A 12,894-nucleotide genomic window follows, 5' to 3' on the forward strand; every position below is an offset into this window, starting at 1 on the left:
TAAGAATGTAGAAAAAATGTTAGATGAGATGTTAACTAAACAGCTTAGAGAAGAATATAAATGACTTGATGGAGCTGAAAAACACAGTATGAGAACATCACGAAGCATACACAAGTTTCAATAGCCAAATCAACCAAGCAGAAGAAAGGATATCAGAGATTGAAGATCAACTCAGTGAAATAAAATGAGAAGGCAAGGTTAGAGAAAAAAGAGTGAAAAGAAATGAACAAAGCCTCCAAGAAATATGGGATTGTGTGAAAAGACCTAATCTACATTTGATAGGTGTACCTGAATGTGACAGAGAGAAGGAATCCAAGCTGGAAAACACTCTTCAGGATATTATCCAGGAGAACTTCCCCAACCTAGCAGCCAGGCCACCATTCAAGTCCAGAAAATACAGAGAACACAACAAAGACATTCCACAACAAGAGCAAACCCCAAGGCACATAATCGTCAGATTCACCAGGGTTGAAATGAAGGAAAAAATGCTAAGGGAAGCCAGAGAGAAAGGTCAGGTTATCCACAAAGGGAAGCCCATCAGACTCACAGCGCATCTCTCCCCAGAAACCCTACAAGCCAGAAGAGAATGGGGGCCAGTATTCAACGTCCTTAAAGAAAAGAACTTTCAACCTAGAATTTCACATCCAGCCAAACTAACCTTCAAAGTGAAGGAGAAAATGGACTCTCAGCAATTGCTGAGAGATTTCGTCACCACCAGGCCTGCCTTACAAGAACCCCTGAAAGAAGCACTAAACAAGGAAAGGAACAATCAGTACCAGTCACTCTAAAAATGTACCAAATGGTAAAGACCATCAACACTATGAAAAAAAAAAGGTATCAACTAACGGGAAAAACAACCAGCTAGCATCAAAATGACAGGCTCAAATTTACACGTAACAATATTAAAGTAAATGGGCTAAATGCCCCAATCAAAAGACACAGACTGGCAAATTGGATAAAAGTCAAGACCCATAGGTGTGCTGTATTCAGGAAATCCACCTCATCTGCAAGGACACACATAGACTCAAAATAAAGGGATGGAGGGAGATTTGTCAAGCAAATAGAGAGCAAAAAAAAAAAAAAAAAGCAGGAGTTGCTATCCTACTCTCTGATAAAATGGCCTTTAAACCAGCAAAGATCAAAAGAAACAAAGAAGGGCATTACACAATGGTAAAAGGATCAATGCATCAATAAGAACTAACAATCTTAAATATGTACACACCCAATACAGGAGCACCCAGATACATAAAGCAAGTTTGTAACATCCTACAAAGAGACATAGACTCCCACACAGTAACAGTGGGAGACTTTAACACTCCACTGTCAATATTAGATCAATGAGACAGAAAATTAACAAGGATATCCAGGGCTTGAACTCAGATCTGGACCAAGCAGATCTAATAAACATCTATAGAAATCTCCACCCCAAATCCACAGAATATACATTCTTCTTAGCACCACATTGCAGCTACTCTAAAATTGACCACATAATTAGAAGTAAATCACTCTTCAGCAAATGCAAAAGAACAGAAATCATAACAAACAGTCTCTCAGACCACAGGGCAATCAAATTAGAACTCAAGATTAAGAAACTAACTCAGAACCACACAGCTTCATGGAAACTGAACAACTGGCTACTGAATGTCGACTGAATAAACAATGAAATGAAGGCAGCAGTAATGCTGTTCTTTGAAACCAACGAGAATGAAGACACAATGTACCAGAATGTCTGGGACACATTAAAGCAGTGTCTAGAGGGAAATTTATAGCAATAAATGCCCACATGAGAAGTAAGGGAAGATCTAAAATTGATACCCTATCATCAAAATTAAAAGAGCTAGAGGAACAAGATCAAAAAACCTCAAAAGCTAGCAGAAGACAAGAAATAACTAAGATCAGAGCAGAACTGAAGGAGATAGACACATAAAAAATTCTTTAAAAGAATCAATAAATCCAGGAGCTAGTTGTTTTGAAAAGATCAACAAAATAGACAGACTGCTAGCCAGATTAATAAACAAGAAGAGAGAGAAGAATCAAATAGGTGCAAAAAAAAATGATAAAGGGAATATCACCACTGATTCCACAGAAATACAAACTACCATCAGAGATTACAACAAACAACTCTATGCACATAAACCAGTAAACCTGGAAGAAATGGATAAATTCCTGGACACTTGCACCCTCACAATCCTAAACCAGGAAGAAGTTGAAACCTTGACTAGACCAATAACAAGGGCTGAAGTTGAGGCAGCAATTAATAGCCTACCAACCAAAAAAACCCAGGTCCAGGCAGGTTCACAGCTGAATTCTACCAGACATACTAAGAGGAGCTGGTATCATTCCTTCAGAAACTATTCCAAACAATCCAAAAAGAGGGAATCCTTCCCAAATCAATTTATGAGACCAACATCATCCTGATACCAAAACCCAGCAGAGACTCAACAAAAAGAAAACTGCAGGCCAATATCCATGATGAACATAGATGCAAAAATCTTCAATAAAATACCAGCAAACCGATTGCAACAGCACATCAAAAAGCTTATCCATCACGATCAAGAAGGCTTCATTCCAGGGATGCAAGGCTGGTTCAACATAAGCAAGTCTATTAATGTAATCTACCACATTAACAGAACCAAAGAAAAAAAACCATGATTATCTCAATAGATGCAGAGAAGGCCTTTGACAAAATTCAACAGCCCTTATGCTAAAAACTCTCAATAAACTAGGTATGGATGGAACATATCTCAAAAATAATAAAAGCTATTTATGACAAACCCACAACCAATATCACACTGAATGGGCAAAAATTGGAAGCATTCCCTTTGAAATCTGGCACTAGACAAGGATGCCCTCTCTCACCACTTGTATTCAATATAGTATTGGACGTTCTAGCCAGAGCAATTAGGCAAGAAAAAGAAACAAAGGGTATTCAATTAGGAAAAGAGGAAGTCAAATTGTCTCTATTTACAGACAACATGATTGTATATTTAGAAGACCCCATTGTCTCAGCCCAAAATCTCCTTAAACTGATAAGCTAAGTCGTAGGATACAAAATTGATATGCAAAAATCACAAGCATTCTTATACACCAATAACAGACTAAAAGAGAGCCAAATCAAGAGCAAACTGCCATTCACGATTGCTACAAAGAGAATAAAATACCTAGGTATACAACTAACAAAGGATGTGAAGGACCTCTTCAAGGAGAACTACAAACCACTGCTCAAGGAAATAAGAGAGGACACAAACAGATGGAAAAACATTCCATGCTCATGGTTAGGAAGAATCAATGTTGCAAAAATGGCCATACTGCCCAAAGTAATTTATAGATTCAATGCTATCCCCATCAAGCTACCAATGACCTTCTTCACAGAACTGGAAAAAACCACCTTAAACTTCATATGGAACCAAAAGACAGCCTGCATAGGTAAGACAGTCCTAAGCAAAAAGAACAAACCTACAGGCATCACACTACCTGATTTCAAACTATACTACAAGACTACAGTGATCAAAACAGCATGGTACTGGTACCAAAACAAAGATAGAGACCAATGGAACAGAATAGAGGCCCTGGAGGCAATGCCACACATCTACAACCATCTGATCTTTGACAAACCTAACAAAAACAAGCAATGGGGAAAGGATTCCCTGTTTAATAAATGATGTTGGGAAAACTGGCTAGCATTGTGAAGAAAGCAGAAACTGGACCCCTTCCTGATGCCTTACACTAAAATTAACTCCAGATAGATTAAAGACTTAAACATAAGACCTAACACCATAAAACCCCTAGAAGAAAACCTAGGCAAAACCATTCAGGACGTAGGCATAGGCAAGGGCTTCATGACTAAACACCAGAAGCACTGACAACAAAAGCCAAAATAGACAAATGGGACCTAATTAAACTCCAGAGCTTCTGTACAGCAAAAGAAACAATCATTAGAGTGAACTGGCAGCCAACAGAATGGGAAAAAATTTTTGCAATCTACCCATCTGACAAAGGGCTAATATCCAGAACTAAAACAGATTTACAAGAAAAAAACAAACAAACCCATTCAAAAGTGGGCGAAGGACATGAACATATCCTTTTCAAAAGAAGACAAATATGAGACCAACAAACATATGAAAACAATGCTCACCATCACTGATTATTAGAGAAATGCAAATCAAAACCACATTTAGATACTACCTCACACCAGTTAGAATGGCAATCATTAAAAAATCTGGAGACAACAGATGCTGAAGAGTATGTGGAGAAATAGAAATATTTTTACACTGTTGGTGGGAGTGTAAACTAGTTCAAAAAGTCATTTTTTATGGTTGCATAGTATTCCATGGTGTATATGTGCCACATTTTCCTTGTCCAGTCTATCGACAATGGGCATTTGGTTGGTTCCAGGTCTTTGCTATTGTAAACAGTGCCACTACGAACATACGTGTGCATGTGTCTTTATAATAGAATGATTTATAATCCTTTGGATATATACCCAGTAATGGGATTGCTGGGTCAAGTGGAATTTCTATTTCTAGGTCCTTGAGGAAGTGCCACACTGTCTTCCACAATTGTTAAACTAGTTTACAATCCCAACAACAGTGTAAAAGCCCTTTGTCAGGGCCCCTAACACTATTGCTTTGGAGGTCAAGTTTCCTATTTGACCATGATTTTTTTTTTTTTTTTTTGAGACAGAGTCTCATTCTGTCCCTAGGTGCCAGGCTGGGGTGCAGTGGCACAATCTTGGCTCACTGCAACCTCCACCTCCCAGGTTCAAGCCATTCTCCTGCCTTAGCCTCCTGAGTAGCTGGGACTACAGGCGTGCACCACCACACCCAGCTAACTTTTGTATTTTAGTAGAGACAGGGTTTCACTATTTTGGCCAGGATGGTCTTGATCTTTTGACCTCATGATCTGCCTGCCTCAGCCTCCCAAAGTGCTGGGATTAGAGGCATGAGCCACCATGCCAGGCCAATTTTTTTTTTTAAAAAAAAACAGAGTCTCACTCTGTCGCCCAAGCTGTAGTGCAGTGGCACGATCTCAGCTCACTGCAACCTCTGCCTCCTCTGCTAGGAGTTCTAGCAATTCTCCTGCCTCAACCTCTCGAGTAGCTGGGATTATAGATACATGCCACCATGCTTGGCTAATTTTTTGTATTTTAGTAGAGATGCAGTTTCACAGTGTTGCCCAGGCTAGTCTCAAACTCCTGAGCTCAGGTAATCCACCTGCCTCAGCCTCCCAAAGTGCTAGGATTCCAGGTGTGAGCCACCACACCCAGCCTCAACTGTGAATTTTGAAAGGAACGAAACGTTCAAAAAACAGCAGATGGTAAATTTCATGTTATATGCATTTTACCAAAATTTGAAAAACTGGAATTAGGGAGAAGTATTCTTAAACAAAAGCCTTCAATCACTGTTGGAAGCCCTCGCTCTACTCATGTGACTGACCCCAAGTCATCCTGTTCCTCACTTTTCTCCTGACCATGGGTCCTTGGAGCTTGTCCATGGGCTGTCAATGAGCATAAATCCCAGCAGTTTTAATGTGCAAAATGAAAAAATAGCATTCAGTATTCTCCCGAAAATGTGAAGGAAGAACCATCTGCAAATTAATAAATTGTGCTTTAGTTTCATCTTCTATTCTTAAGACTAATCACCTGTTTAAATTGGTTCTAGACTCTTAATTAAAATTGTCAGCTCCTGAAAGTTCATTCTGAGCCTGACTCTCCCATGAGAAACTGTAAATGTGGGAAATTCTAACACAGCTAGGAGATTCCAGCACACTGGACCTTACCTTACCTATAAACAACTGGGCTTGGTATATATAGCAAAACATCATGATGTACCCCATAAATATACACAGTTATGAGTTTTTGATTAATAAATTATTAAAATAAAACACGGGCTTGAAGAGACTAAGCAAAACTCAGTTTTCAGGTTTTGCTACTTTTCACTAGAATAAATCCAGCTGTGTGTGGTGTGATTTTGTTTTACTTTTCTTTAACATCCCATTTTCATTTACTATCGTAGTTTACTGTGTACATTCTACTAGGAGAGAATATAACGTCCATAGTGTGAAAAAAAATCGACATTCTAAAATGCCAGCCTTTAAAGTCATCAACCTCTCCCCTTACAATGGTTGAGAATATTGTAACAAGTTTGAATGGACAGTTGTTTTTACCAGTATTATACCTTGTTTTATAGAGTTCTTTATAGTATGCAGAGTGTATCCCTATGGATTTTCTCACTTGGATGATCTAAGCATCGCTATTTCTACAATTTCAGCACTTTGTGAATTATCTTTAGCAAATGTTTCTTACCCGATCATCTTCTATCAATCAATCAGGCAGGTATCAGCAGTTCCCCATCGCAAGGAATGTAAGCTTATTTTAATAACATTTGAGGCAAAACCTCATTAGAAAAAACAAATCCCTCCTCCGTTCCTGTGATTTATTCTAGAGCCGAACATATGCAGCTCAGTTTCTTTGAACGATGGTCTCCCCTGTCCTATGAACAGCTGAGAGGTGAGGTGGTGTCTTGGACAGGTGTGAATAACACGCGGGAACACGGCACATGAGCTGCAGGGACGGCTTTAGAAGAAAAGCCCCCACTTAACTCTTGAAGCCTGGTTTGCTTCACTGAGTCCCAGTGGGCAAAGCTCTGTGCAAGGCTAAGAAAGTGAACAAGACAAGCTTCTACCCTGTTTTACTCTAGGTTCTGTTATTATTGACATATGTCAAGGCCAACAGATGCGTCAATGACTGCTCTGAAAAAGATAGCTTGTTATACTCACATCACGAGGCTCTACGCAAGGAGACACTGGGGTTGATCTGGAGACGGAGGGAGGGGAAAACTGGCAAGAGCCTTTGTTGTGGTTTGCCCAGAAAGGAATGGATGGGCAAGGCAGGGCCAGCAGTTTTAAGATTGGCTAATTTGAGTAATTTCAGCAGGCTCTGCAGTGTAGGAGCTGTGGCTAGTTGCATGGTACCTAGCCTGGGGCACTGAGGGTAGGGGAATACCTGGCCCTACATCAGGGAAGGGGAATTCTGGCCCCCAATAAATGAGACAGTACAAGTGTGTATTCAAGATTGCCATTTGACAGGAGCACTCCCGGGAGAGTTGTTTGCTCTCTCTAGAAATTGGCTAAGCCTGGGAGGGGCCATTTCTCCGGGGTCAGAAGAGCCCCAGATGTCAATGCATTGGAATGGGGGCGAAAAAAAGACATGTTTAACACAACCCCTCGAGGGCTGACACTTTAGCATGGCCGCAGGAGGAAGCTAAACCGGGCACACAAATCCCCAGGCCTTGGTCTCTCTGACTGTATGAGGAGGAGTTGAGACTGTGCAAATGACAAGACTTCTGCAAAGCCTCCCATCTGCGATTCCACGAGGTAATTAAATATGAGAAGAAGGTGACAAATGCTGTAATAGAATTCAGTGCTCCGGGAAAAAAGGAAAAGGTGGCTAAGATTTGAAAATTGGGATGGTTTGGAAGGAAGGCACTGGCGCCAGGTGAGGGGATTCGCATGGAAAGGTGATGTGGATGGGCAGGCTGGTGGGGCTGGAGCTGAGGCATGGGGGATTCCTCTTCTCAGAGGCACCGCGCAGAAAACAGGAGTTCACCAGCAATGAAATGTCTCCACCAAAATTCTGAGTGCCGAGGTTGAGAACCCCTGAATTTGAGTAAGAACTGGTATGGAAAGGTGTATGGATTTTTAGTATCCCAAGTCAGCAGGACTCAGTGTTCCCCAGGACTTGGCCTGAAGCAGGCAAAGAGAAAGCCTGCAGCCAGCTATAGCAAGTCATTTGATCTCCTCTAAGCCTGGCTCTCAGGGACTGGGGGTGGGGGTGTTGGGGAGGAGAGGTGTTGGACAAAGGGTACAAAGTTTCAGACAGGAAGAATACATTCTGAATGTCTGTACCACATAGTATCTACAGTTAATAATACTGTACTGTATACTTCAAATTGCTAAGAAAGTAGATCTTACATGCTCTTAACAAAAAACTCTAAGTATGGGCCGGGCGAGGTGGCTCATACCTGTAATGCCAGCACTTTGGGAAGCCAAGGCAGGTGGATCATCTGAGGTCAGGAGTTCAAGACCAAGCTGGCCAACATGATGAAACCTCGTCTCTACTAAAAATACAAAAATTAGCCGGGTGTGATGGCAGGTTCCTGTAATCCCAGCTACACAGGAGGCTGAGGCAAGAGAATCACTTGAACCCAGGAGGCAGAAGTTGCAGTGAGCCGAGATCGGTCCACTGCACTCCAACCTGGGCAACAAAGCAAGACTCCATCTCACACCAAAAAAAAAAAAAGTGTGTGAAGTGATGGATATGTGAGTTAGCTTCATTTAATTATTTCACAATGTATACAGATATCGAAACATCATGTTATAGTATATATACACAATTTGTCTAATTTGTTTGTCTATTATCCTTAACAAAGCTGACGGGAGGTCGGACGCTTGGAAAAAATACAAAAGATTAATGCATCTCTACTGTCTGTTAAACTTTACTCCATGAGCGTGGGGACTACATATGCCTAGCTTGGCCAAAGCCTGAAATATAGTATTACTCAAAATATTTCTGTTGAATGAGTAAGAAAAACAGTAAGTTAGATGTATTGCTGTCCTCATCCAGAGCCACCTTAGGTTTCATTAAAGAAACTGGGTTTAGGTTTGTTGAGATTTGCTTTTAGTACAAGCCAGATTTTGGATTTTTACAAAGTTAAATCTGTTGGCTTTTTTTTTTTTTTTTTGGTAATTTCTTCTTAGTCTTCTAAATTTAAAAATCCCTCCCATATACTCCTCAGTCCTCATCAAAGATTTGATGAATATGCTCTTCCTTGTTCTTACCAGTTTCTTATGGGTTTCCTTCTTTAAATATTCAACTGTTTTAGAAAATCAAATACCACATGCTCTCACTCATAGGCAGGTATTGAACAATGAGAACACATGGACACAGAGAGGGGAGCATCACACACTGTGGTCTGTTGCGGGGGGAATAAGGGAGGGACAGTGGGGGGTAGGCAGGTTGAGGAGGGATAACATGGGGAGAAATGCCAGATATAGGTGACAGTGTGACAGAGGCAGCAAACCACGTTGCCACATATGTACCTATGCAACAGTCCTACATGTTCTACACATGTACCCAGAACCTAGAGTGCTATATATATATATATATATATATATATATATATATATATATATTTTTTTTTTTTTTTTCATTCTCAACTGTTTTGGCCAGGCTGGCAAGGTACAGTAGCTCACACCTGTAATCCCAGCACTCTGGGAGGCCAAGGTGGGTGGATCACCTGAAGTCGTGAGTTTGAGACCAGGCTGGCTAACACGGCAAAACCCTGTCTCTACTAAAAATACAAAAATTAACTGGGCATGGTGGCAGCTGCCTGTAATCCCAGCTATTCGGGAGGCTGAGACACAAGAATTGTTTGAACCCAGGAGGTGAAGGCTGCAGTGAGCCAAGATCACTGTGCCACTGCACTCCAGCCTGGGCAATGGAGTGAGACTCAATCTCAAAAAAAATTTAACTGTTTCATTCTGTCATTCCTAGACGGTTGTACAGGTACTCCTGGTATTCCTTGTGATAATGTAAGCTGATTTTAGGAATTCTGTTGATAATTATTCTTGTGTTAATAGTTGTGTAGGTTTGTTTTTTTTTTTAATTACTTTGTAATCAGGACATCAAACCTGTATTTCAGAGGATATTGCTTAGGGTAAGGGTAAGATTTTAAACATGGGACTGTTTTAAAATTTAAATGGATAATAGTGTGTAGAGTTGATAAATATAAAAAACCGGTAATAGGGATCTGAGAATTACTAAAGTGTGGAAAACACTTGTTTAATCCATGATATTTTTTTCTGTCTAGAGTAAGGTAACACTCAACTGCTTTTCTCACAACTCTCCACCAGATCATTAACCAACTATTCCAAACCATTTATTGAATTTCTCTTTGATAGTGATCTTTTAAAATCGTGTATCAGTTCCTATAGGCAACATTTCTGGATAATCTGTTTTGTTCTATGAACCTTTCATTGGTCTTGAGCTGTTACTGTACTTTTAATTACTGTGCTTGACTTAATGTCTGGCCTAGCAGATCTCCCCTCCCCCAAAGGAGAGGCCGATTTTGAGGGCTAGGGTCCAGAGTGGGGGCATGTGAACAGACAGTAACCCATGAGCCATAGCACATCCAGCAAGGCTGCTGGGACCCGACCTAGGTGAACGTGGGTTACACCAGCGGAGTTGACCCAACATTCCCAGACCCCAACGTGGTAGTGCAAGAACGCCGTTATCCCAAGGGGAAATGGAGAGGAACAAAAATAAACATTAGACATCACATTCAAATGAGAAGAACCAATGATTCTCTTGGTCATTGGGAACTAGACTTGTAGTGATAAATTTGGAACCCTAAGGGAGAACTAAAACAAGACGCTGGGTGGGTCATGATACCCGTTCTGTTGTCTGGTTATCTGCCTGTGAAATGGGTAGATAACGCCTGTTGCTCAATAATGTTGAAAAGACAATTTATCTGGAAAAGACATGTATATCTAGACAGGCACACACACACACACATGTGCACATACAATATGATATATACAAGTATGCCAGTCCTAAGGAAATCAGATACGAAAATCCAGACTTAAAACCAGTGTGTGGATAGGCACTGACTCTGCCCCACCCACAGTGCTCTCATTGAATGACAAGGTTCCTTTCAATGCACACCTTCCCCAATGATTTCAATTATTTCTTTGGAGTCCGCCAACACCCCCTATAATTTTTTTTTAATTTTTTTTATTTATTTATTTTGAGACAGAGTCTCACTCTGTTGCCAGGCTGGAGTGAAGTGGCGCGATCCTGGCTCAGTGCAACCTCTGCCCCTCAGGTTCAAGTGATTCTCCTGCCTCAGCCTCCCGAGTAGCTGGTACTACAGGCCTGTGCCACCATGCTCGGCTAATTTTTATATTTTTAGTAGAGACGGGGTTTCACAGTGTTAGCCAGGAAGGTCTCAATCTCCTAACCTCGTGATCTGTCAAAGTGGTGGGATTACAGGCGTGAGCCACCGTGCCTGGCCCAATTTTTTTATTAATAAAAATAATGAATCTCACATACAACTTTTCTAAAACATGCAGAGCAAAAAGTAGGGGGTACCAGAGGCACATGGATTTATCCATCCCCAGCCTAATGTGTCGGTGAAGCAGGATGAATCCGTGTGGACAAACAATGGGATTTGGCAGAACTGAATAGACAGTAGGAGTGCAAAAAGCTTACTTCAAAAGACTGTCCTACAGAGGAAGGAACAAGGAATCTCATGACCCACATATACCCTCCCCACTTCCCAGCAGAGTGACAGCACATAATACTATTTCTTTTGCCACCAAAGAACAAACTGCGATCACATTTGGATGGAGGCACTGTTGAGTTAACCTTGCTGCCTCTCTTGAATTTCTGGTGTCTCAAGGTTGGAGAGAATGCAGTGGACAGCAGCTCACTACCCGTGAGTGAGAGCAAGAGAAGATAGCCAGCAGGTGCTGAGTCATGCTAGAACAGATGCCAAGTCATGCTGAATCACGCTCTCCTTTGGGATTCCCCAAGGGAGACTAATCCCAAGGGAGTTTATTTTCTGTCTTAAATTAGCATCTCAAGTGAGAACCTGGGTACAAATTGGATGAATATTCAAGTGGGAAAGGGATCAGGGGAGGATCCAGGAAGTCCACACCCTATAAAATGTTTGGGCTGTGTCTGGGGCCAGGACTTTGCCCATTCTGGGGAGTCCCCAGTGAGGTCTATTCCTCCCTCTGTAGTTTTCCAGGTGGGCTGTGGGATCTCCTGGCAATTGAAGAGGGCTTTGCAAAGATGAGCTGGGTTTATAAATAATGCATTTCCTTTGTCTTGCAGGAATTCGGGAGGCAGAGGTACAATCAGATCAGCTGTGAACAGCTTACATAGCAAATCTAATAGGTTTGTAAATTAGATTTTGTGTTCATTTGTTTTTGCTGTAAGGCAGCTATTAATCTGCTTCTCCTCTTTGCTGGATGGTGCCCTTCTTACTTAGCAAATAGATCTGTTTTGTTTCACTTTGGCTTTGCATTTCCCTAATCACTTTTCGGGGGAGCTGTCAATGGAAGATCACATGAAATGGCCCAAGGTCTAGAGGCTGCAGAGATGGAAAATGAAGATGGGTAAGAGTCACTTTCTGGAAAACAGCCCACCCACTTTGTAATGCCTAGGACACCAATGAGCTTACTCAAACTTGCATGTTTGCTGAGCAATGGAGACCCTGAAGGGAACCAGGATTTTCGCTCAATTTCACTGCAGTAGATGGCTTGTTCAGGAGGTTAAGATGGAAAATAAAGCATTCAGAAACTTTGCTGACACCTCTTAAAATGTTTAGGGAGTCAACACAGTAATGTTAACCCTGATTATTGAATGTACACTCCAAATTCTGAAAGAGTGTTTCTACTTTATGTAATGGTGCAGAACAGTCATTGGCCAGGGGACAGCTGGAAGCAGGAGAGCATGCAAACCCAGGCTTGCCCCTGGCTGTGGCTGCACCACACTTCTGAGCCCCACTCTCTGTCATGATAAGTGCTCCATAGCTATGGCCTGTAGTCTTATAAACCTGAACTTAAGGAGCAGTGGAAGGAAGTGCCAAGTTATTTGATGTAAACAAAAGCTGCTACTTAAAATCAAGGCCATGTTTTGCTGTCTAAATATCCTATTTTGGTTAGTGTGGGAATGAGAGGTCCACATGACGCAGAGGATAGTGTATTATTTGCCCTTCCGTAATTTTTTAGATCTCTTTTCAATATGAGACCTGTCCAGGACCTCTGTTCCTGAGCCTGTATGACTCTCTTGAGAAACTGTTCTCTCTGTCCCTGACATCATTGCTTCTA

General features: G+C 41.4%; 1 protein-coding gene across 1 annotated transcript in view; it reads left to right on the plus strand.

Annotated features, from left to right (window-relative positions):
* ST8SIA2 (ST8 alpha-N-acetyl-neuraminide alpha-2,8-sialyltransferase 2) overlaps positions 1–12,894 on the plus strand; it is an 81,282-nt gene that overhangs the window by 30,965 nt on the left and 37,423 nt on the right. Inside the window, exon 2 of the mRNA XM_003921594.4 lies at positions 11,897–11,959. Coding sequence (XP_003921643.3) covers positions 11,897–11,959 — 63 coding nt within the window. The remainder of the gene's footprint in view (positions 1–11,896; positions 11,960–12,894) is intronic.

Source organism: Saimiri boliviensis, chromosome 5 (genome assembly GCF_048565385.1).
Source record: "Saimiri boliviensis isolate mSaiBol1 chromosome 5, mSaiBol1.pri, whole genome shotgun sequence".
Taxonomy (NCBI): Eukaryota; Metazoa; Chordata; class Mammalia; order Primates; family Cebidae; genus Saimiri; species Saimiri boliviensis.